Raw genomic sequence first — 26886 nt, forward strand, 5'->3', positions numbered from 1 at the left:
ATTCACTTACGTATGAGCTGCCTCATTGGGTTAGGAATTGCATGGCTACCACAGTACCCATCAGATCCGACAAGTCTGTAAATTCTGCCTAACACCAAATAACAGAGCACAAGACAAAACTACTCACGTGTTCATATGAAGATAAGCACCTTTAAGCATGCAGAGGTTTATAAAATTTGGATGATTTATGGCATAGTGTAATAATTCTGAACAAAATATTTGAAAAATAGAAAATAAGTCATTGATAATTCAGGAATGAAATCATTCCTGAACTTAGCAATGAAGTAATTAATCAGAAATACTTCAGGTTTCAGTATACCTTAGATATTCTTGAGGTCTATGCACGATCTTATCCTTATGTAAATGGATACTTAAATATCACTGGCTTCATTAAATTTAACTGCATATATAAATATTGTGCTAAATTTCAGCCTGGTGCTAATTCTCCATTAAAATCAGTGAAAAGTGGGCACAGAATACTACTAAATCAAAACACTAGAGCTCTAACCCTCATTTTGTGTTATTATAATTTCCTACCTGGGGGCTGGATGAAGGATAATCAAGTCTGTGGAATACAAACAGATTTCTATTGAACTTCAAGCAAAGGTTAATAATGCAAGTCAATAACAGAGCTAGCAGTGGACACTCTGGTCCCTATTCCTCTGAGAGTTACTATGTTCGTGACAATTCTGCTGTGAGGTTCTGAATTTTTCAAGTTTGCCGTCTCAGGGTCAGACCTACTAACTCCCAATGGGATATAATTAGAGATGGCCCGGGGAGCTGGAGAAGACATTGCAGATAATCCAGTCTGACAATATGCTGAGGAGGGCAGCAACACAGAAGCACAGGAGGTGGAGTTCAGAATATTTGGTGGGAAATTATCAGTCAGTTAAGCAGCTGGATGATGGCTTTGGATTTCAATTATTAGCCATAATCATGACATCCCATAACCTTTGTGCTTTTCATGCAGTTGATGCATGAATATTTAGAAAAACCTCTTTGATTTAGGTAGACTCTTTTATTCCAGCTTCATTTTGTAAGTATTGAGATGACAACCTTAGCTGAAATCCATCACTATAGCAGGTGCTCAGCATCTACAGAATTCAGTCTTTCTATGAAATATTAAACATATATCAGGACTTGAGTAGTAATAATTTAACAAGAAGACCTATATTCTCTTTTATCCTTTTGTATATATTAAAATTAATTTCAAAGAAAGTAAACTGAATGTCATTGAATCCCTGAACCCTGCATATATGTCAGGTTTAAAATATGTATTCTTCCTCCTTCTTTCCTCTTCATTCTCCCCCACTTTTTTATACACCTCTTCTTGTTCTGACTTTGAAATCTAGAGAAAAAGTAGATGCATTTTCAAAAACAATAAATTTTTTTGTAAATGTATTTGGTGCCACACAGTAGCAAATAACACAACATCAGTGTGGTTTTAATGTACTTCTACCATCTGGATATTCTTTCACACATTTGCAGGACTGATTAAATGAATGTTTGTTTTCTTTTCCATCACTCCTACCAATCCAAAGTAGCATCAGCAAAATCACACAGATTTTTCTTATGGAGTATGCTCTATGGGCAGTAATAGCAACCTGCTTATTTATTGTGTCTAAAAAAGAAAATTCTTTGGACTAATGACATTGAACTTATGGGGGTTTTAGTCAACTTCCTCTATAAAGCTGTGTCACAGTTTAATTTCATACCCACTGTGAGATCTCAAACAAATGGAAATAATGTCTTGTAACCATGGTAACAAATGAGATACACTTTACCTGATTTTGAGATGGAAATTGAATTAACTTGTCACTGCTGCATAGGTGGTATTGCCTCCAATTTATTTCTGTATGAGAACACACATACCAAGCAGATCACTTTTTGAATGGCTATGTCTTTCCAGCAGTGTTCAGTATCCCCTAACAATGTCTGCAGTCACAAGGAAGGATGTTTTAGTTGTAACTATTTTTACAATACTTCACAGCACAGCTATAAGGAATCTTTAAATCTTGCCTTTCTTTCTGGAATGTTTTACCAGGTACATGACTATAGGTAATGCAGAAAATACCACCTCATAGTGCTTAACACTTGCCATTCTAAGACTCAGTTTTCAGTGTGTATGTAATTTCTCCAAATTTTAACCATTTGGGTTAGCGTATTCCACATGGAATAGCAAGCGGAACTCTTTTGAAAAAAGTCTCATCAAAATGTTTCAGGCATTCCAAGAACAAAGCATGAAAACTATGCTTTTCTTCTTTGCTGTTTACCAAGGAAAATTCCTGAGGAAATGCACTTGCCACCTTCATGCTTTGAAACAAAACAACAGAGTTTGACAGTGAGTCTCTATTGGATTAATGATATGGTTTCCATATAAAATCTGTCTGAAATCTATAATGTTAACAAGCCTTTGAAAAATGCTAGTTTGCCACATAGGAGATAGCACCATTAGCATATGTCCAAGTTTTAGCTTTTTACTGGTCATCTGGGTTTGTCCACAGCACAGCCATTCATGCTATGTCTTAAACCTCAGGTTCATCCTAAGTCTACAGCACACACCTCCTTTACCATGGCTCTCTAACTGAACAAGTTAGTTCTACCTTTTCATCAGGCTTGATTGACCAAAGTATGGGGCCATGCTGGCATAGCTGTACTGATTCCCAAACTGGTTCACTTGCAAATAGACTGGTAATTCTTCATGGTGCTTCACTACATCATGTAAATGTATGATGATATTTCCCCTTGCAGCTTCCTGAACAGGGTGAGCTAAATTTAAGCTCCTGCAGGCAAGGGTGTCATTCAGAAATCTCCATTTAAATTATGTTTCCATGTATGTTTTCTCCAGAAAATGTACAAAAGTGCCTACCATTCTGCTGTTCCACATGCTGGGGTATATCTGGGGCTTTCAAGAGACACCTCATTATCTCCATCCCCTAAGGGGCCTGATTCATTAGCTGAGCTCAGGTTCATATGCTTAACACACAGGGACAGCAGAAGCTCCTGTTCATTGGTGGTGATGCATTAAAGACTATCCATAGGGTTATTGCATGAGCAGGGGATGTGCAGGGGTGCCTCTCCTAAAATTAGTGCTCAGGTTGGAAAGCCAGAACAATAGTAACAGTTATGGGTGATAGGTGTAGGGCTGACATAAAGGTTGATACACTGTTGTGGGTGCTACTGACTGTTAGCTTGGGATGTCTCAGCAGGCAACTGAACATATTCTGGCCCTGTTGATGACCCACACGGGTGTCACTCTGGTGCAGCATGATGAAAGTTCTCTTTTGTCTTTTGTCTTCCTTTTTTCCCCAAATGATATCTATTTCACTCTAATAGAAATGCAGATTGTGAACCTGAGCACTCAGAAGCCAGAAACTGCCTGAACTACTGCCTGAGTATTTTGCTTTGAATACCTCAGAGACCCTTCCCCATTCAGTGCTGCAGGCAGAGAGTACACAGTTAATCGTCACCTGCTCAATACCCTCCTGTCTTTGATGTTCAATATGCAATTCAAGGTCTTAATGCAAAGGCCACACTGCTCCTGACATTTCCTGCTTACTGAGGACTAGCTTTTATGGTTTACTAATCATTTAGCATGTAAAATAAATAGCCTGTGCATCTGAGACACATACATGTTTTGTAAAAGGGCTCTGATAAATGCCAGATGTCTAGCAATCATTTCAGGCTTTCAGTGGACCCTTTGGTCTAAGTGAGATTGCACAAGAGTCATCTCTCAGCTTTTAAAGCAAGATCATATACCTCTAATGTACAGTAACCATTCTGAGTAGAAAAGCCAGAGGTAGCTAGTGTTGGCCTCACTGTGCTGCCTTTGAAATGAAGTGTATTTCTACCATTTCCAGCCGCTGAAGCAGAGCTAGGCCATATTGAGAAGTCCTCACTGAGTTAGCAGAATTTTTTTTCTACAAGGTGTCATTGCTCAGGCCTTCCCACTCCTGTCCTGTGTGAGAAGTAGGTTTCTTTCATACAAGTAGTGGAAGAACTGACTATTCCCATGATCCACTCTCTTTCAGTGGAAGCAGGGAAGTAAAGCAGGTTTCTGTCCAGGAGGCTTCAACAGCTAGTAGGGCCATTGTGTGACTTTTTTCCACATCATTCTTCTAACCAATCATCCACCAATTCCAGTAAGCCTCAGCTAGCATTTTGCTCTGCAGCTCTCAGATCCTTTACAGATGTTGGTAAATGTCGCAGCCATTCCTTTCTCTCACATACAAATGTCCTGTAATGTCAGAAGTCACAGAAACATGCCTTTGGCTGAAAATTGCCAAACCTGGCCCAATGTGAATGTTGTGACCATTATAACAATGACTTACATTTGAATATACAGGTTCTAGTAGCAATTTAGCACTAAAATTTGCATCATTGTCGAATAGATGGAGCATGTTATGGCTATATTTATTAATATAGCCTAAATGCAGAGGAGATTTCTAGTCTATTTTATCCCCCTATCTTTTGCTTACCGAACATCTATTCAGCACATAATCCACTCAGTGTGGTTATGCACAACTATGAACTGATTTGTCCCAAAATATAGTATTAAAGTCAAGAGTAAATAAAAGAGATAAAAAACATTATCCCTTGTATTTGTGTTTCACCTGCTGAATAAACAGAACAGAATAATTAAGATGGAAATGTTTTTTATTACTACTCCTGCTGTATGTATTCCAGTTAGATCTTTCTGTTTTCCTATAAAAATGACACTGGAGTAATAAGTTCAATATTTATCAGCAGTCACAAATTTCTAGGGAACGGAGACAAGTGTGAGGGACTGGACCCAAAGTCCAGATGTTCACTTCTAGGCTTGTCTCTTCTCTCACCTCATGGTTGATATTTGGACACTGGTTAAGAAATAGGTTTGCTCCAAGGACAGAGAAAAATGTTCCCATAAGTGTTATATTTGTTCCTTCGTGCTTTCCAGGGCTTTGTACAGTACTTTCCACATTTAAACTTCCAGAAAATGCTCACTCCTTCTGATTATATTAAAAAAAAATATAAAGAGCATCTGGCTGTTAAATGCTAGTTATTTACCAGGTCCCAGACAAGCCAGATGGGTTCCCTCTGTGTTTAACAACCTTTCCTTATTGAAAGTATTGTCTAGTTTCCCACTTCTGCCATCATCACTTCAGCAATATTAGGGGAAATGTAAGTAAGGGTCCACAGATGCTTTAAGCACCATAATCTTGACTGATAGGTGTTCTAGTGGTAAAATGGTGGAGGGTAGTGTCTTTTTGCCTAATATCACTGGTAAAGCTAAACTGAGATTGGCAGCAAGAACAAACACTTTGGAAAGAAATAATCAGGTAAACACATTATTTAAAATACAAAGTAAATCAGCTACTATCTTCATTAACATGCTTGTGTAGCCTAGTGGTAGTAAAGGACAAATCTGCTAAGTTTTACAGCTTAGTTATCTTATATGAGTTTTAAAAGATCCTAAATAGCAGTGGCTTGCTGATTACATAGTTTCCAAATGTGTCTGATGCTACCATTACTAGGAACTCTGCTTCCACAACTAGGAATTGCGTTTAAGTGGAATTACACTGGGCAAATTGATTCTCTTCCCTAATATCATTCTTCTAATTTGAATGTGTCAGGTCTTTTAATTCTCCTTCAAAATAAATAAAATATTTCTTCTTTAATATTAAATCAAAATATGAAAAATGTAATTTGCTCAGTTGCTGTATCATGCTCATTTGCAGTCCATGAGAGAAGAGATGGGATCATACAGTTCAAATGCAATTGCATGGTAAGGAAGTATCCACAATGGACAGGTGCAGGAAGAGGAAAGGAAGGAAGACATGAAGTTGTTATGAATGGATGATCAGGTCTTATTTTGACTTTGCATCCAGCCTCGTAGTACAGATATGAGGGCAGAGGGAATATAACACTCATCTGAGATCAGCCTTCTTCCTTTGGTCAGGATCGGAGTAAACTGTAAGCCCACCTGTCCAGTCACCAATTGCCAGTAAAGTCAAGGACTATGTAATATGCCAATCACCTAATTTAACAAAGGTAGGAGGGAGTTTTTTTAATGAGGAGCAATGGGCTTTGGTTAGACTTCTCCCCTTCATAGGTCATCATGAAAATCAAAGACTCTGTAATGTGCTGTAAAAGTCAGATACCAGAGAGGGATCCCTGATGCTAGCATTAACTATCTATTAGTAAACTGCAAGAACTTCATTTCTGAGAGGACAGATGGATTCTCTAAGGTTCTTAGGGACTTGTGTCTTTTCCTCATTTGCTGCAGAAGCCCAAAGCTGGACAAAGAGAACGTCCAGGAGGAAGAGATGTAGTTAAAATTATTTGGCAAAGGAAAGCTGTAGACTGGCTCTAAAGTCATTGCTTCATCCATGTTCTCCTTTCAATTACTGTCCTGCTCCTAATGCTGCCTCTTGTAGCTGCTGTGGCTGGATTACTGTTCCTTATAGAAACAAAATAAAAAATAACTTGGGAGCTAGTTTTCTGATATCAGTTAGATATTCTTTAGAATCACAGAACACAGATCAGAAGGTATGTCTGGAGGTCACATACACCATCCCTCTCCTCAAAACAGGGGCTGTTCTGGAGTCTCACTTTTTCTCAGGACCTTGGCCAGCTATGTTCTCAGTACCTCTGAGGATAGAAACTCCACAGATTCTCTGACCCCTTGTTAAAGTGTTGGCCACCCTCACTGTGGAATGTTTTCCTTTTATCTAATAGAACTATTCCTTGTTGAATAAGTACCTATTCTCCCACAGCTCTTACCTAAGAAAAGTCTGAGTTCATCTTCTCTGTAACCTCCCTTTAGGTAGTTTCAGTGTCCATCTATTTGTTTTTTCTTTTGGCATATTTCTTGAGTTCAGTCTTGCCTGCTCCTACTCTGATTGCTGTAAAGCTGTGGGATCTTTGCAGTCAGTCTACTAGCAGGAGGTGGGGAGCACAGTAAACATCTCCCTTAGGAAGCAGCTTGTCCTGGGTTGAGCAGTAGCAGTCATTTTTCTCCTCCTTAGTAGCTGGTACAGTGCTGTGGTTTTGATTTTCAGCCTGGGAACAGCACTGATAACACTGATCTTTTCAGTTGTTGATAAGTAATAGTTACTCCAACCAAGGGTTTTCTCAGTCTCATGCTTTGCCAGGGAGAAGGGGAAGTCAGGAGAAAGCAGAGACAGGACACCTGACCCAAACTAACCAAACAGGTATTCTATACCGCAGCACATCATGCCCAGTATATAAAACTAGGGGCAGTTACCTAAAAGGGCTAGATTACTGCTTGGGTCGGGCTGGGTATCGGTTGGTGGGTGGTGAGCGGTTGTATTCTCTTCCCATGTTATTTCCCTTATCATTATTACTGGTGGTAGCAGCAGTGGTTTGTATTATACCTTAGTTACTGGGCTGTTCTTATCTCAGCCCATGGCTGTTACATTCTTTCAGTTCTCCTCCCCATCCCTCCAGGAGCGGGGGGGAGGAAGGGGAGGATTGATGCCTAGTTCTGACAGGCTGGGCTTAAACCACGACACAGCTGCACAGTGTTCTTCAGTAGTGCCCCCAAATGCACTCAGCCATCAGGTGTGTTTCCAGCCCCTTGGCTCCCTCTGGGGTGGTTAATCTGTGGAGCTAATATGTTCAGCATGGTCTTTGCCTCCAGCCAGAGAGCCAGGGAAACTCACTTTGTAGGTGGATGTCCAACAGGCAGGAGCTGGGCTCTTGACCCATGTGCGGCACACGTCCACTGACTGGGGCAAGGGGGTCAGAGCCAGGAGTCTTTAGTCATTGAAACTCCACAATCCGTCCAAGTAATACCATCTGTGTAGTTCCAGTGAGACAGGCAGACCCTAAGGTGGGAGCAGTGAGAAGCATTGGGATGTTACAGTTTCTTTTCAGTTTTTTGAAAAAAATCCATAATCATACTCTTTATTTTAATAATTTCTTGTCATACATTAGGATGGGTGAATGTTGCGCTGATGCTGCAACATGGCTAACTTCCTTTAGGGCTCATTTCTAAAGCTTCTTTGACTTGCCTTTCACATTCTCCTGTTTCCTTGGTGATTTGTCTGGCCTCATCAGCGTCTTGTTACTAATGCATATTTGCTCAGCTGGGAAGTCACTTTCTCATTATTTCTCAAGCTCGCCATGTGCTGGCCATTTGTGATATGAAAACTTGTGTGTGTTGCAAAAAGAAAAAGACACTCTTCCAGACAGTCTGTGGAAGTACTGGGAGAGGGATTTTTATTCTTATTTTGCAATTAGTTGTGTACCTGAGATTTTATTTTGATTCGTTGTTTCTTTTCCTCCTACCTAAGGAAGATTCCAAAAAGAAATGTTTACCATCCTTCTCCTCTGTATTTATGAACAGCTCCTAAGAATTTTGAAATACTTCTTTTCCTTGATGATTTTTGTCCTTTTCCGTTGGGCAAATTCTACCTTCTTTTTCTTTATATAAAGTAAAGTGAAAGACACACAGCAAAGTTTTGCTTCAAGGAAAAGAAGAGACTAAAACCTCAGAAACTGCTAGCATAAGTGAGTGTTTGAATTTTCCAGTGAACTCTGTAGTCCTTTAAACACTTGTGATTTCATACTTTTTAGATCTCTGATTCTAGTGTAGTTTAAGGGACAGGGCTACACTTTTGCGCAAGTGAGAAATGCTTCCCAGGATTACTGTTTGGTGTGCAAGCCTTAGTTTAATTTGGACTGAAAATGGTGGCCTTATTTGGAATACAGCCTGCTTATTTGAGGCACATTCTGCCTTCATTTTAGGCACCTAGTGAATCACATCTTCCGATTTTTCCTGTATAGGGATATATTTCCTATAGGTAGTAAGTAGTAATATGCTGCCCCAAAACATTATACGCATAGTAAGATTCAGTTTGCCTGAGTTCACTAGGTGTCTAAGACGGCCATTAACTGAGTTGGCTCAGTTAGGCTGTGCAAGACCATCCCTCTGTGACTGAAACACACAGTTCAGAAAGGTTTGCCCCAGATCTTTTCTGGATACTCTGCAGATACTCCAGAAATGGGAGAGGGAGTCTGTGCCTGCTTCTCAGGGCTGAACAGGCTGGGTTTGCTGAAACTGCCTGCACAACCTGTGACAAATATCAATACTCCCATCTCAGAGGTGTTCTTTTGTCTCTCTTCTTTACTTCCCTTTCCTTAGGTCTTTGTAACCTTTTCATACTTCATTTTAAGCAGCTGTAGAGAAAACCATAGCCAAAATAGCAAGGGCAGAACCAGCCTGCAGTATAATGGCTAAACTTGTGGCAAATGCTGGTTTTCCTTTTTCATTATTCTGTCAGCTTTACAGTATCTTAAGTACAGCCCCAGGCCCCATGGTCTCTTCTGATCTGCCTCCCTTTTCCTAGCATGATAAGTTGATGGTTTCATGCTGGAAACCACACTTTCCTTCTGAGACCCTTCTCTGTCCTGCTAGGCTCAGTGGGAGACCACATTTCTAGATATGTCCATAATTTATGTTTAAATGTATACATGTAACACTGCCTTTTGGGGAGCGATGAAGAACTGTGAGCAGGGAGGAGGAGAGGAAGGAGAAGGAATATTTCATGGCTGCACAGTGGTATACAACAGCAAGCTATTACTTTCCCTTTAGGGCTTCTCATATATTTTGAGCACTGCGTGTTGTTCGGTTGTTAGCATTCTTGGCCACACTGGCACCGCATTGTACAGTCTGAGTAATTCAGCTGGCTTCAATAATGCCATCTATATTTAATGTTTCAGAAGCTGCGAAGATTGGTTTAACATGGTAATTTTCTGTCTGCACTTCTGAGATCTACGCAATATGGGCGGTACTGAACTGTCTCTGACAGAGATTCAGCATTGGAGGTGGGAATGTGTAAAAAACCCAACAAAATAAAACACACACACACACTTCCCCCATATAAAGAAATTAGGTACCCATTTATGTACAGGGAGGATTTCATCCTCATGAATGGAGGAAGCTTAACACTGGAGAGCGATATTTACTATTTCTATTCAGAGCTGCTCCAGAGCTGCCATGGGAAAGACAATCTGTCTTGCTTTTTTTTTTTTGTCTTAAATACATTGATTGCTCTCTGGAGAGACAACATGTAGGGGGTTTTATGTCCTTTTCTCTCTCCACTCTGGAAATTACTGTAAAAGGATATCAGTGACGTCTGACCTGGACTTACTTCCTGGCTTCACCTCTTAGGGTAAACCATGGTGACAAACATTTTTGGCCGCATGAAGATCAGCTGAACTTCCAGACTGGTGCTGGTGAAGATCTAGACTGTGCAGGTGTACTCTGTCAAGGATTCTCAGAGCTGCAGTGAGCACCATAAGATGCTTTTCTGCTTCCTGAAACTGGGATTTTCATTCAGGGAAAAGGCCATTGTATAATTTACAGGAGATCCTTGGAGACCCAAAGAACTGCACACTGAGGACCCCTGGAAGAGACAGAAGAATGAGCCAGGCACTTCCTGGCTGTGTAACTGAGAAGTTCCTTTGGGGGAAGTGGGGAACTGCTGTCTGAATGCCATGGCTGTGCCACGAAGCTAGGGACATCAGGGCTTAAAGGAAATGACCAGAAAAATGAGACAAAATTGAAGTAAGGGACACTTTGATAGCTGTGTTGGCACTAGCTGTGAGACAAGCCAGAAGGACATAAGAGGTGGGAAGTGGGGTAGCATATGCTTCATGAGTAGTTGGGCAAGGAGGTAAGCTCTGGTAGAAGGACTGGATGAGATGGCAAAGTAGGTGGAACAGTATCAGACAGAACAAACATTAAAACCAGGAACAACAACAATTTTGTTTTAATTGATCATGGTGTATACTTGCAAGCAACCTGAAGGGCAGAAGAAGTATCTAAAGGATGAATTTTTAATAAGCACGTTTATGTGCAAAACAAAATAATTCTGAATAATTAAATATAATCATCTTGGCATCATTTCTCACAATCTTTATGAAGAGGCTGTCTGTTTATAAGTGGGCATGACAGCAATCCCTGTTTACAAAACTTGCTTCGTTCCTACCAGTATAACATCCTCTTCCCATTTGCTTCTAACTTTGCCAAACATCACGTGTTTGTGCTGAAATTTTTCAGGCTGTTTGTCTGTCTTAGGCTGATATTTTTTTTCATCAAATCTATTTCTTCGTTTTCCAAACTGAGAACTAGAAGAGAAAAATAAGCTGTTTGGCAAGTGTAATTCCTCATTACAACTTCTTGGTGGCGGCATCAAGAAAAAGAAATGTCAGCAGCCAACCCATGCAAAATTAGCAGGTGTCTGCAGCTTTTAGAGGTATATACAAGGTAGAAAAAAAAAAAAAAGTTTAAACCCCCAGGGGATGGATACAACATTTATACAATTCTGATGTCTTTAGGAGTTAGGTGGGAGGATCCCAGTTCTGTGACTATAAAAACTTATACATTACTGGGAATATAGTACTTTAGTCACAGGTGCTCTGTTTTCCTCTCCCATGAAAATAGGACCCATTTGTTGCTTTTGAAAATAGGACCCTATACGCACACAATAAACCTGCAGTAGTTGACAGTTTAACCATTAAGGCTGCTAGAAGGTTTTGTATCAGGTGCTTTGCAGCTCACACTGCAACCAAAATGCACACTCTTACCCTGGGGAAACAAAACATGTTAGGTAGAGATTCCTGCTGCTGGCTGGTACAGAGCCAAGTACAAAGAGCAGGGAACATATCTCTCTCTCATGCTTTCAGAACAGAGAATTATCTTCTACACCACTTTCTCCAATGCTCGGGCACTCTTGGAAAAATTACCTCAAAGACAAAACAGAAAAAGTCAGGATCAAAGGAAGGGAAGTAAAATTAGACTAAATCACAGTGGGAGAGCGCAGTGGGAGATGTGAAAATAAAACAGTGGAAGATGGCGAGCTGATCTGCAGTATGTAAAGTTTGGCCATGATAAAAACATGGGGAGGGGATGGGTAGGATAGGGAAGGAGATTTCAGTTCTGGTGGAACAGGTTCAACCCACAAGTGAAACTTGGTTTCCCATTTGTAACAGTCATTCAGTAGTGAGAAGTTTTTCCAGGGACAGAGATGGACTGAAAACTCACTTGGGATCTTCCAGATGGGAATTTGTATTGTTCAGAGCGGTGGACTCTAGTTTCTCCCAGAAACTGGAGTAAAATCTCTGAAACAGGATGAAGTTTGGCTGGTTGTGGTTTTCTTCTTGGATATGCATAGCTCTTTGCTTCCTTCGGAGGCTGTGGAGCAAGCAAAATCTCTAGTGATGATTTCCTCAGACTCCCTAGTACTTGTAGCACCTCAGTGGGACAATGATGATGATCAAATCACATTGACTAGAGGCAAACAGAAGCGTTTCCCTCCCCCAGTAGATAATTGGCTAGATGCATTGCTGGCTTTGTGTGAGGATCATTTTGTCCATTTTCACTGCTATATTTGAATCCTCAGAGGCTGGCCACACAGGTGGAGACATAACTGCTCAGAGAAGACTGTGAGATGGGGGGAAAAGATGCCTTTCTCTTAACAATCTTAGCCATGGTCAGGTGTGTAAGGTCCAACAAATTGCAACTCGGAAAGATAGGATATTTCACCAGCCCATATTAGGTGACATATCTGCTTGCCAAACCTCAGGTGTCTAGTGGCTCCTGAAAGGGCGTAAGCTCTCTTTCTGGTGTCTTGTATGCTCTGCTTCTCTTCTGAGGATTGAAATCCCTTCTTTCTAAATTGCAGAGATCAGCTAGAGCTATCATGGATAAAGCTTAATGGTCTGTAATGACAAGAGGTTACATGAGGTGACCAAATGGTCCCTTCTAGGCTAAAAAGTTATGAAACGTCTGGAAAGCTATAACTATGCTAAGGAACTGCATGGGTACCAGTGTGTGACATATGACAGTATAAACAAATTCCATGATTCTTCTGAAAACACTGGGAGTAGTACCCAACAGGCAAGATGAACACAAGCCTGAGGTGGCGATCCATCCCTGGTCATGGAATGCCAAGGTACAGCTTCCCCACAAAAATGGTTGGGTGAGAGCATCAGTGGAACAGACCTTGTTATTTCATGGAAAATCTTGAGTTCTGAAATTCTCTGGTACTGCAGTAGAGTCACTACACATACCTGAATGTCTCTTAAATGCTTCCAGGGAGCATTCCGGGCAGCAAGACCCATCAAAAAGCTCACGTAGATGGACTATAGAGTGTGTGAGATATAATCAGACATATAACCACGTTCATTTCTACTTCAGTGACTGAATTAATCCATCCTAGTGGTGTTCAATACAACAAACATACACTATCAATAACTCCATCAGTCCCTGAAATGTCGTCTGTTCCCAAGCAGCTCTGAAAACAATACTGGTGACAAATCATTTGATTCCTGGGATTTCCGGTGCAGTGGAACAAGGGCAGGGACTATTTCTGGTTTTGCTGTCTGTAACTTACCAAGATGCTGAAGATCTGAAACATTGGTTTGAGTCAGAATTACCAGTCCTAAGCACAAGCATAAACTGAGCTTTAGATGCTTAGATACATAGTTACATAGAATCATAGGTTCACAGAATGGTTGGGGTTGGAAAGGACCTTAAGATCATCTAGTTCCAAACCCCTGCCATGGGCAGGGACACCTTCCACTAGACCAGGTTGCCCAGTCCAACTGGACCTTGAAATTCCTCGTTCAAGTTGTCCTTAGAAAGGAGTGTGCTTACAACCAATATGTGAGCCCAGCAAATCACAGTTTCCTTTCTTGATCACTAAGCAAAAGCACCATAAACTCCTTTTTAATCTCATCTTTGTCTCCTTCTTGCTCTTCAGCAGTGTCTAACATTCATCTCATCAATACAAAAATACATAATTATTTTGGAATTAATTGAATCTACTGATCTGCTCTTGACAGTCACAATAAATCTGTGCTGAACCTAGAGCTAGACAAGACCAGGGGACCTGAGCTTTTATAGATGTCCCTACATTCCAGAATTATCTTCATAAAAATAGGTTTTGGTCACAGCTTTTTGTTTTGACAGTTCAGATCAGCAGTCTTCCTGGCTGATATATTGATTGTAGGGCGTCAGTCTTCCTGATCTAATAAAATATCACTGCACAAGGGATAAAAAGGAAAGCTTTTGTCTTCTTGGCAACTCAGTGTGAAAGCTTTCCAGAATATTGCTTTGCATAGAATGAAAATGGCTGTGGGCCAATGACTAATTATATTAAAGGGCTGTGCTTTTAAATTATTTATGTGCCATAGTGTTTACCCTAGTATTATTAAAACCAGCACATATACTTCTACAAATAAGATTTTGGTTCAGATGAATGTGACAGTCGCTCTGTGGGTGATATACTGTACCAGGAGTTTCTACTTTAATGTAACAAATAGCTCAACACACATTAACAGATGTATTATTCGTGGAGCACTGCTGCAGAAGGAGATGCAGATGAAAATCATTTACCTCTGGTCCACTTAGACACAGCAGATTATGCAACAACAGTAAATGTAGGAGCAGACTGCAAAGCATTGTTTGAAGTGAGGATTTATCAAAATGAGGATTTAAAACCGCTTTGGGTCCAGACAATGCTAACCAGAAATTTCTTTTGTTTGTGCAGCAATTGCTAAGCATACAGGAAGAATTAAATAATAAAAAATCCGAACTGGAGCAAGCCAAGGAAGAGCAAACACATACACAAGCGATGCTTAAAGTCCTGCAGGAACAGGTGAGTATTTGTGGTGGGATTAAAATGCTGGCTAAGGGGATGGGGGACTCATGGCTTCACCTCCAAAATCTGTAGAAGTCTGACCACAGAATATCCTATGAGCAAGACAGAACCTTATGTGGCTTGTGTGTCTGCTCTGATTAGCATTTGTGAACACAGCTGAGGCTAATACAGAGTTTAAGAAAACAGTGAAAAGGGATCCTTATTTTATACTATCCAGTATTTACAATCATGTCTTTAGTAACATTTCCTCTTATCCTTCCACATAGATATCAGTGGTATGTGTTTTCTCTCTCTGAATTAACACAGGGAGTTAAATATACCTGAAACAAAAAAGCTGTTCTTTTAAGACCAATATTGAAAAAAAAAAAAAAAACAAAACCAAAAGAGGTTGGCATGTTGTGTGTTGTTCATGCAGGCATGAATATACAAAACTCTTTATCATAATGGTATTAAAAAAGCAGTTATCAATGCACTTATTTAAGCAGTGAGAAACAAACCTGTGTAAATCTGATTATCATGCCTTCTTTGATACTAAAGTGTCTTATGACACTGAGTATATCTGATAGTTGTAGAAGCAAAAAGAAAATCTGGTGTTCAATCTGTAAAACTGTAGGTGGAACATTGCACTGTGTGAAAGCACAGTGTGCTCAAATATGTATTGCTTATAGACCATGTGGCTGGGACACACTGGGATCACAAATCCCCACCTTTGCTGCACAGGCACAGTTTTGTGACCTTATTTTAATCCTTTCTATATAAACTTTGAGCTAAAATATTTGGTGACTTAGTTAAATGTTTGCAATTTAAAGGCTCTGGGATCTGAATTGATTAGATGGCAGAGATTCAAAATGCTGATGATTCTTATGTTTGAGGTTTCTCAGCATGTATGTCTGAATATGGCTGCAGAGATATTTATACATTTAATGTATATATTGGGAAAACTAACTATTTTTATTTCAGATTTTTTAATACTATGCAAGCTGCATATTGTTCGGCATTTAATGTTTTTCTTTGAACATATCTAGTGACAAATACATTATAGAAACTAATAATTTAGATTTGGGGGGAAAAAGTAAGCTTTTATGTTCTGATACATGTACTTAGATGTTCTGGTTACAGAGATAACCTTCCAAATGGGAGCTGATACAAGACTGTAAGTCACAAATGCCATGAGGAAAAATGGATTTGGTAATGACAGAATCTTTATAAACACAAAAATCCATGAGATCTCTTGAGTTAATTGCATCTCATTTCCATTTTTACATGGCATGCAAGGTTAGTGTTATGAAATACTTAAATAACAATGAAATTTTATTAATTTACTTTGCAACTTGGTAGCAATTAAATGCTGCCAAACCATATAGGAAGATCTTGTAGTGCTGGGTCCCAGCAGGGACCACCAAGGCAGCCTTCTGAATCTCTTCAAACTCCTACTAATTGTGAATCAAATGTGCGCTCATGCTAGGCAGACAGACGGAACAGTAGCTGGAAGAAAGGCAGGGTGGATCTACATTTCTCTTGCGAATTAGTTCTGAAACATACCCAAAGCCAAGACTGTAAGTAGCCAGAATTCCTAAGGAGTACTACACAGCCAGTGTGCTTCTCCAACAACCCTGAACCAGTTCCAAAACTTCCCCAAACAGGAGAAGCCCTAGGAGTAATGACCCCACTTGCCAAGGCTCACAGCTTTCCTTTACAAGCACCAGAGCTCATCTGTGTGTTTTATCCACAATGAGTATTGAAAACCACCCAGTGGACTCAAGTAAATATGAACATTTAATTCAAATATAAATAGCACCAGGCTCCTGCCTCGATTGCACGGCTTAGTTTTGTGATACATTTGCTAAAATCTTCCTTTTCATCTCAAGCTGGCAGGGGGATCCTGCCTTGCCTCACCATGGGCATGTGCAGAGGGATGCAGCTGTGTCTGAACATGTCTGCTGGCTCAGCACATCTCACACTGATCCAGTTGCACCAACCCATCTGTGTCCAGGCTGGGATGTCCTGCTGGGAGAGTTCCCATTGGCTTGTGCGCTATATTGCATTTCTTTATCCAAAAGGCGTCTGAATCAGATCTGTCCCGTGGCCACCAGCTCTGGTTTGTCAGATGGATTCATGCCCACTGGTTTGAGTCAGACTTATATCTAATGACTGACTCCTCAGTCCTTCTCCTTTCCTTCCAAGTGGTGCCTTGGTTGTTACGGGCACTAGTTCAGTGTGTTGCCTCAGCTGCTCTCTGCTGATAACATCACACTCCCCACTGACCTGCAATGGAACTGTCCTAGGGGGTAAGGCAAGTCCTGTTTTTTCCAATATTGTATGTTTTTCTGAGGTTCTTATTCCAACATTTCATTATTTAGGATGTGAGAGAAGAAAATACTTTAATTTAGAAAAACAAAACAATATTGGAAAAAAAAGGGACTTTACCCCATTAGCCTGTAGGAATGCAGCTGAACATTTTCTACTCATACATTTTCCACCATTGCCTTCATTGGCTCACCTCACCTCCTACTGCAGTGCTCCCAATGTATATGTGGATGCTAGCACCTTCTTGCCTGAGCTCTGGCATCCTTTCAGAGTATGGCATGCAATAAAAGAGATGGAAAGTCTCAAGCATCCTGTCTGCATTAGATTAACCAGTGGAGCAGTGACAGGGCAATGATGGTGGGAAACCATGGTGAGGTGAAAGACTGCCAGATCAATGTAAACTAGAGGCTGAGCTCACTTTCCCATCAAATGCACATGTAACTGACTGGGGGTGGTATGTCACCAGCAGAATGCATACAAAGTGTTGCCCAATGAGCCAGTATTCACCAAGGGCTGATGGCACTTTATCAAATTGGAAAAGGAAAGGTAAAAGGTAAGTACAGCACTCATCAAACACGCAGGACATGGCATTAGCATGCATAACAGTTTTACACGCCTGAGCACGCTCTCCTGGAGTCATATTCAGATGAGTAATTCAGCTTAACTCAACAGGACTGTTCACATGAGGTGAATTTCTATAATGAAGAGTTGGCAGAATCAGGAAATGGCCTTTCAGTCACACCATGATGCAGAAATACCTAATTCTGGTGTTTGGCTGGAAGTAGCTATCTCAGCTCATTCCTACCAGACATCCTCAAAGTGAGGTGGTTTCACAGGATCTTTATTTTTTTCAGTGTAGGGAAAACATGTAGCATTCATTGAAAATGCATCAGCCTGCTGTCAGTATAAATTGCAGACTTTTTGAGGGTATTGAAAGGTAAGCATCAGTGAATTGAACCAGGAGACTTGATGAGTTTACAGTCCCCAACTATCCTCTGTACTACTTTATCAGGAATTGTTACCCCCTTCCCTCTCTGTCAGGATGGGTTTAGTGGCATGTGTTCAAGGCCAGGTTGGACGAGGCCTTGGGTGACATGGTTTAGTGTGAGGTGTCCCTGCCCATGGCAGAGGGGTTGGAACTTGATGATCTTAAGGTCCTTTCCAACCCTAACTATTCTATGATTCTATGAGTAGCAGTTCCTGAACTGGTGCAGTTAACAGCCCTACAAAATAAATCTCTCTACAATTACCTGAAAAGAGGATGGAGTGAGGAGGTAGCTGGTCTCTTCTCCCCAATAACCAGTGATAGGACAAGAGGTAATGGCCTCAAGCTGTGCCAGGGAAAGTTTAGACTTCATGTTAGGAAAAATTTCTTCAGCAAAAGGCTGATCAGGCATTGGAACAGGCTGCCCAGGGCAGTGGTGGAATCACCATCCCTGGAAGTGTTTAAAAACCATGTAGCTGAGGCCCTCAGGCACATGGTTTGGTGGTGGACTTGGCAGTCCTGGGGTAACAATTGGACTTGATCTTAAAGATCTTTTTCAACCTAGGTGATTCTCTGAGTCTATAATGAGGTACACAGAGACTATGGCCTTCTTACCTTAATTGTCAGATTGGAAACTCTGAGAAGCTGGGAAATGAATCATATGCAGTTTAGTTGTTGATGTCACACAACAGAAAGATGATGGAGGTAATGTAGGCACACTAGGGTGATAGTCCACCAGTGCTACAGATTCACACACCTAATAAAACAAACTGGTGTTCCATTTCATCTGGGGTTTAGGACTGTTGTCATTCAGGATCACAGCTGTATCATCAATGGTTACATCAACCCCAGTTTCTTTGGCAAAACACAAGGACTGCAGAGGAAAGTTTCTTTTATTGCTCCCTATCTCCCACTGTCACAGATACCTACTCTGAATTAAGTTAGACTAAAAGCATGACTCTTCGGAGATTTACCAAAAGAGCAAAAGGTTCCAAGTCCTTCATTTAAGTGTACAAACCTCCATGGCTTAGTGGCTCAGGAGAGCTGCAGTGTATCCTTTCTGTGTTTGCTTAGTCATAGGGTAGACAACTGCATCTTTCACTGTGGCTTTGAGGTACAAGCTAGAGCATCCCTTAAATATCCTAGGAGTGGTTTTTACAATGCCCATTGTAATCCTGGATTTTCCCCAGAAAGCCAACTCAGGAGGAAAAATAAAGTTTTGGTTCAGATCAAATATATGGAATTGTCAGTGTGTCCTCAGTTCTTCCTGCCACTGGTTGTATAAAAGAACTGTTCTTCACTTCTTTTTCCATCATACCTAGGAGTCATGTCATTTATTTGGATGCTTCCTCAGGAAGGAAACATAGTCACACTTTGGCATCTTAAACAGTGCAAAAGTAGTCATTAGCAAAATACTATTTAGCTAGTGGCAACTTGCAAATACTGTAAAGTTTAAATTAATAGCAACAAGAATGGGAAATGAAATTGTTTAGTATTCTTGAGACCCAATTCTGTGCACTTTTTATATCTTGAAACTGCTTTCTAATCTTATTATTTAAAAAATAATGACCCAGTCTTATTATTTCCCTTTTTTTTTTTCCAACCTATCAAGCCTTAAGTATGTTGGTTTCAAAATGGCTTGAGCAAAAACTCATTCGAATCATATGCTCCATCTGTTTTTCTCATTGGAAGCTTTATAAAATGCTCCTTCAAATAAATCAAAGACAACTGTGTGAAATAATAAAGTAATGTGCTTGTGTTTTTCTGTCTTTTGTTCACTCTTTGCAGTTAAAAAGCGCCAAGGAATTAGCAGAAATCAATGGGCATGATGAATCTCAAGCAAATGTAGGTACAGTTATCAATGTATAGATTATGATATACACACCTATATATATACATGCATGCATATAGTCTCAAATTTACTGTTTATGTCTTAAAGCTGATAGAAGGCTGAATTATTTGCACATCAGGTTAGAAGTGCCTGTTGTTTTTTTTTCTTGAAGCCACAGGTTCACATCCCAGCAAACTTCATTTTAAGGTAGATAAATTGGGTTCCATGCAATTTACTTTGTAGGATTTATTTGGCTGAGACTTTAACAACCGATGTCCTACTAGCTGTATGTGGGTGTTAAAGATACCATGGAAACGACTGCAAGAGAAATGCTTTACTTTAGTGTCCTGTCCAGGACTACTGAAGCTACAAAGTTATATTGTTTGTCTTTTTGGCTGCCACCTTGCAGCTGAGCAAGTCTGGCCATATTTCAGTTCTGAGTGAAGTGATTCATACACATGTAGAATTTGGAAACAGTTAATTTGCACAAGAAGACTGAATTAATTCAGTGAGTCATTATTTTGTCCAAAATTGTTAAAATACTTGTTAAGGTCATGCTTTTTCAAACCTGCCACCAAAAAAACCCAAAATTGCTTCTGTTATTCCATTTGTGATTGCAGTCAAAACAGCAATTTGGATAAGGGTAGAGAGAAAAAAAGGAAAGCTTGCCTGCTATGTTTGTCATCCAAACCATGCAGCTTTGTGCTTTGTCATAAACATATGAAAATTAAAACTGATTATATATCTTCCTCCTAACCAAGAGAGCTAGCAACAGTCTGAAAACCAATATATTTAATATCTGTTTTAGTCAATGTGTTGTCTAATGGCAGAGCCAGGAAAGCAGTTTTATTTTAAACCTGAAGGGAAGGCTCAAATTTTGTGGACTGCTTTGTGATAAGGAAATGTTGTCTCCTCTTTTTTAATCCTTTCCTGAATCTCATTCATTGTGGTCTGTTTCCGCAGTGAAGTCAATAGAGCCTCATAGCTCTCAGCATTTGGACAGGAGACATTCAATATTGTCTGATAGCTCCAACAAATCCGCAATTGCAGTCTGTCTGCTTGGCGTCTCATTGTCCCTTTGAAAGATTCTGTTTGCAAACCAAAATAAAGACATTAATCCACTGATGATCTTCAAATGCTCACATTTGCTCCTAAAAATTTGTCATTGTACATCAGTTAGCTGCAGGTTTCCTAAAGGAATTTACAGATGTAAGACTTAGAAACTTTCTAAAGGAACTTGCTTCCTCTCCAAAAATGTGGATGAAACAATGTTTTGCAGGATTGAAATATTTTAAAGGAAAATTACCCAAATGCTTCAACTTGTATCATTCTGGCTCATATGTAACTGGATAAAAGAGAAAAGCCTGCAAGTTTTATTTTTATATAATATGAAGGTTAAAATAGCATTAAAATGAAACATTTCAATTGTGTAAAGTTAGTGTTTCAGTACATCATTCCCAGTCTAAACCAAAATATTTCAGAATCTTCGTTTAATGGTAAATTTCCAAAATATAGTATTTTGTTCCAGTTTGTACTAGTAGTAATTGTTCAAATGCCTGAATTTTCCATAGGATAGAAACTATTTTCTACCTCTCTTCCATGAGCTTTTCCTGTGATTATCTCATAGCAATATTAGACTACTAAGAAAAGAAGTGAATACCTAAATTTATGATGAAGAGGGAGATCAGACAGCTGCAATTATTGAGTCACAGTTGCAGCCGTGTATTCAACAATTATGCCACCACAAAATCAGAGAAAGCACAGCAGCACAATGGAAGTAGAGAAATAGAGGGAAAGAACTGATGTTAAAGCATTTGCTAAAGCAATGAACTTTGTAAAATGGAAGTTGAGGTACTCTTCAAACAATTGTCATGTATATCAAATATGTAGTGCTCAGGTATTGTGCCTTGCAGGTTGTCTCTCCACATCTGTTCTCAGCAGACTTCATGGTTCTTGCCCTTGGCCAGTGTGAAAATCTGGGGTGATCAAAGAGAAAAAGGCTTCGTGGCTCCTACATGGTTGTTAGTGAACTGTGGTACATATAATGGGATTAGGACATATTTGTTACAGTTGACAGGTTGAATTCAGAAAATGAAATACCTCTGCATGCTGAGCAATAGTAGGAGGTGTTGGTAAGGAAAAATGGCAACGTATGTCTATATCTAATCTTCACACTGTGGCATATTTAGATTACTTACTCTGCAGAAAATCAGACTCCTAGAAAGTACAGTGGAAGCTTCAGACACAGTGCATACACATCAAGAAAGCCCATATTGTAGTCTTGAAAAGATTGTTTTCTGCAGTCCTCAGATTTTCTGCTAATGGCACTGGTCTGCATCATATAAGGTTAGGGTTACATTAGAAAATATTAATTCTTAAAATAAAACCTGGAAATATTTTTTGTTGTAAAAGCAGATACAGATGAAAATATATACTTAGACGTATCCTGGTATGTTTTCTACATTTCCATTATGTGAGAGCATCCTGAAAGGGAAATAAGAATCTGGACACCTTTGAAAAAAAGAAGAACATCACCCCTGAAATGTGCCCAAACTATAAGTAGACCAGACTTTTTTTTTTTTTTCTCTAGTTTTGGTGGGAGAATCGAGCACTGTTAACCAAGAGGCTGAAGCAATTGCAATGTCACCCTCCCTGCCCTGGCAGTTCACATACAAATCTGAGTGGGGGGGAAACGAAATTTTAGTGTATTGCCAGTATATCTACTTTTTCCAGAAAGAAAACCATCTTACAAGCCTTTGTAAACAGTTATAAGGATGTTTCATGAATGACTTGCCAGGTACATGCACTAATATTTGTTATGGCTGTTGACATTTCCCGGCTATACTCTGTGTCAGGAAAGGCCAAATGTCAGGCTGAAGTGGTACATGGAGCCCGAGATCCTAGCCTGGTGTTAACAGAGGCTTCAACATCCAAAGCTGTCATGCTGTCACTGAGTGTTCATTTCCTTCAGCCGCATGGTTAGGAAAAGATTGCTTCTTGCTCCTAATCTGCCCCCCTTTTAATTTCCTCTTCATTGCTGCATATAATGATACTTAATTCACATCTCTGTCTTAGCTGAAGAGAAAATAATGGCCAACAGACAATTATAATTTCAGATATAATCCTCTTCCAGGATGTTCCCAGAGTCTTGGAAGCTGATTAGTCCCAACATGAAAAAACACCTTGCTTGGGAATACACAAGTAAAGAACATTTTGCAAACTGAAAATGCTAATCATATGCTTTGTGGCTAACTCCATAAAGACTATTTATTCCTTCACTTTTTCTGCAAGGTCAGTGGCTTTCTGTGGAGCCTTTTGTATACACGTTAATTCTGTGTTTTGATCAAAGTTCTCCTCTTGCTGACTGCTGAATTCAATATACATGGGGCACTGCATGCAAGTAAGTTATATAGCCTTGATGAATATATCCCTGTTTTAGGGGTGGAAAGGTTGATATTCATGGTATCCCTCTATTGTTAGTGGAGAAAGGAGATTTCTTTTTTACCAGGCCTTATTTCAGAAGTACTCAGTGATCTTTTTCCAGGAATTTGGCACTGTCCATTGTCAGTTACCTGCCTTCATTAGATAGCTCTGGTGAATAACTCCTATGTAGATATGCCATAAAATGGTAGTCAAGAGTATCAGTCCTCCAAGTTCAGACTGAAGCAAGAGGTGGGTCATGATCACAGAAATATTTTGAATGCTCAGACTGTGGTTGCTTGGTGAAGTCCTGACTCTGTTGAAGTCAATAATTAAATTCTCATCAGCGTATAAAAGTCTGATATATTTCAGAGAGTAAAACTGATTTCAACACAAGGGTTTTTTACCAGCTTTTTGTTCTGTTTGAGTTTCATTGTTTGAACAAAGTGATGACTTTGACCTCATTCGTCTGTCTGCTTCCAGCACCTTGGACACAATATTCTGTGGGCACGAAATCAATAATACTAAGTAGGGATGCATTTTTCCATTTAAATCCTTGAAGTTGTTATCAGAGCATTCCTCCAGTTCAACCAAGTAGCTTAGATTTGATGTGTATTCTTCCCTTAATTGAAATACTAATTTAAGTGACATATTTCAACAGTTTTACTAAACTGCTCACTTTATGCTACATTGAAAGTGATATTATTCCTAACTACACCCTAGTCTTCTGTTTTCATGTAGTAGGATAATCACTGATGATCTCTACTAAAGAGAAGACGACTCATATGAGGCTCATTTTTCCAACAAGACAGGCAAAGGTTTAAAAACCTAACCCACTTCAATTTTTGGAGAAGCCTGTAATTCCATCAGACTCATCAGAGTTCAGCTCTTGTACTTTACTGTCCTTTTACAGGAAAGTACAATTTCAGTTCTTGTACTTTAAGGGAAGAAAACAAGTGTGCGTGCTCTGAATGTCCTGTGTCAGTGTATGTGTTAGTACACATCTGCCATAGGATGGGGTACCTCCATGTGGTATGACTGCCTCACATACATGAGCCACGTAACAGGAAAAGGGTCCTTGAACAAAGGAAGAGGAGAGGAGCTGGAAGAGTGCAGTGCCTGCTCAGATCATCCCAGTGGTTTGGGACTATGAGAGAAAAGCTGGTCACCTTTAATGATGAAGACCCCAGTGACTGCAGATGCTTTTGCTTCACTTTGAAGACCCCAGTGACTGCAGATGCTTTTGCTTCACTTCATTATGAGTACAACAGCCATTTCCTGACTAGCCCACTCTTCAAAAGGCTTTCTCCTCCCACAACAACATAGTCTCATGATAAAAAATATGCTTAACATGCTATTATAAGAGCAATTTGGGCCTAAAGTTGCAGGCTAGAAAAGTCAGTATAAGGCTTGCACACATCAGGAAATGTGTGTTTCTTTTCTATCCCAGTTTCCCAGGTTTGTATGCTGTGAACCTCAACCTGAGTCTGCTGGCATGAGTCACTGAGTAACTTCCTTGACATCACTTGGGGTCCTTGCAGCAGGCTGTTCTAGAGCACACAGGAGTGAGTGGGCACTGCAAAAAGTGAGGTGCTGACAACTGGGTACGTTTGAGGGTAGGGAGATAGTGCTGGCAGCCTTTCTGTATCCAAGAGCTGAGGGGTAATGTACCCTCCTACAGAGAATTTGGCATCTTTCCTCCACCCGAGAAGGTTCCAAATGGCATTTTCAGAAAAGACCATGGGCTATGTGCTCTCTTCAGCCCCTCTGTTCTAACTGCTCCCCTTTGCAAGACTGTGTTCAGTCAACTAATCAATTCATGTAACAAGTGCAGTTAATTTTCTAAAAAGGACAAACAGGAGTAATGGTGCAGCACAGGGATGAGGATAGCTCCTTGAGGAGAGAGAGATGTGGGGTTTGGTTTCTTGTCATGGCTGGTTTTGTTATTAGAAGAAAGTGCAAGGACCCTCTACCCTGATTTGAGTGGGGTGTAAAGCCCCCAGAGATTACAGAGACCCATTCACTCTATGTATTCAGGTTATTCATGTCCTGGTGGGGCCAGCACAAGGGGTGAGGTGTGTCTGCGCCTCTTTCTAATCCCTGCCTTTTTCATGTCAGGCATTTATTTATAGCCCTTCCATCACTCATTTCTTCTACTTTCCTTAAGTTCAAGGCATGTGGAGTGTGAAAAATTCAAGCAGCTATGACCATTGGCAGATCAGAGCTTTCCTACTTGCCACAGCAGGCACAAGGAATGGCCAACTCATGAATTCAATACTGTGAGGCCTGAAAAATAACAGGAGTTTAACTGGCTGTTTAGGACTATGTTATCAAAGAACTTGTTCAGCCTTCAGAAGTTCTTGAATACTGATAGATCAAGTTTCCCTGAGTCCTCCCTTGGCTGTCCCAGCCCCAGTTCAGCACGTTAGAGGGCAGCAGTATAGATTCCTTAGCACAGTGTAAACTCTGCCTGCTGAATCACAATCTCTGTGGTTTCAGCTACAGTCTAGGCCTATGGGAGTGTCATGGGTTCAGCTGGAAGGCAAATGGCTACAGCAGATCTAGGTATATTCTGACACAAACTGTGCTATCTGAAGCAGATCTGGGCTGTACCAATAAACCCTTTGTTAATGTGCAGAAAGAAATCGCACCACTTCCCATGTCCCTAATTAAAAGTGTTAGAGTAGCATCATAACTTGGCTTTTGATTGGAGTGAATTCCTGTCATCTGAGGGAGGAGAAGAGAGAACTCTGAGACAAAACGATAAAACCCAATCAGCCACCCACTCAGCAAATCACAAAAGTTTTTGACTTTAAATCTCATATAAGCTCCAGGGAAGACAGTTCTTCAATGCCCAGAGCTACTTGACATTTTAATAATATCTGATCACTATGAGCAGCCTTTCATCCCAAAGCATTTTCACAGAGTATTTATACTGCACAAGTATACAGGAGTCAACTCATCATTTCTAGTAAGAAATAACATTCAGCTTTATGCATATGTAGCTGTGTGCTTAACCCACACAGTGTACAAGGCAGATTGGCTGCCAGAGCACTCAGGCTCCCCCGCAGCCACCTGAAGGATGATGGGCTACCTCTGCTTTAGCCACAAGCCTAGTGCTGCATTCCTGGGCATTGTACACCAAATTCATGTTCCCTTCAATTTGCTAAAGTCCTTCAAGGAATAGGACAGCAAAAAGTGACGGAAGCAAGAAAGGAACTTCAGTATTGCAAGGAGACACTCTTCTTAGAATCATAGAGTGGTTTGGGTTGGAAGGGACCTTAAAGATAATCTAGTTCCAATCCCCCTGCCACGGGCAGAAGCACCTTCCACTAGACCAGGTTGCTCAAAGCTTCATCCAACCTGGCCTTGAACTCTTCCAGGATGGGACACCCACACTTCTCTAGACAACCTCTTCTAGTGCCTCATCACCCTCATAGTAAAGAATTTCTTCCCAATATCTAATCTAAATCAACCCTCTTTCAGTTTAGAACCATTTCCCCTTGTCCTGTTCCCACATGCCCTTGTGAAAAGTCCATCTCCAGATTTCTTGCAGGCCCCCTTTATGTACTGGAGGGCTGCTCTAAGGTCTCTCTACCAAGGTTCTTTTCACCAGGCTGAACAAGCCCAGTTCTCTCAGCTTGTCTTCATAGGAAAGGTGCTCCAGCCCT

General features: G+C 40.3%; 2 protein-coding genes across 7 annotated transcripts in view; one reads left to right on the forward strand and one right to left on the reverse strand.

Annotated features, from left to right (window-relative positions):
• Positions 1–26886, forward strand: part of ENOX1 (ecto-NOX disulfide-thiol exchanger 1) — a 375494-nt gene that overhangs the window by 331217 nt on the left and 17391 nt on the right. For 5 of the 6 annotated variants that reach the window (XM_061374278.1, XM_061374274.1, XM_061374275.1 and 2 more), the window contains exons 13-14: positions 14562–14669; positions 19753–19809. In XM_061374278.1, the coding sequence (XP_061230262.1) occupies positions 14562–14669; positions 19753–19809 (165 nt within the window). The remainder of the gene's footprint in view (positions 1–14561; positions 14670–19752; positions 19810–26886) is intronic. The other variant, XM_061374279.1, reaches the window with a different exon arrangement.
• Positions 8336–26886, reverse strand: part of AKAP11 (A-kinase anchoring protein 11) — a 430499-nt gene continuing 411948 nt past the window's right edge. The window contains exon 13 of the transcript XR_009728594.1: positions 8336–8353. The gene's annotated coding sequence lies outside the window, so the exon portion shown is untranslated. The remainder of the gene's footprint in view (positions 8354–26886) is intronic.

Source organism: Neopsephotus bourkii, unplaced genomic scaffold, assembly GCF_033783945.1.
Source record: "Neopsephotus bourkii isolate Nb327-2 ecotype Australia unplaced genomic scaffold, CSIRO-AGI_Nbou_v1 NB_1637, whole genome shotgun sequence".
Lineage (NCBI taxonomy): Eukaryota > Metazoa > Chordata > Aves > Psittaciformes > Psittacidae > Neopsephotus > Neopsephotus bourkii.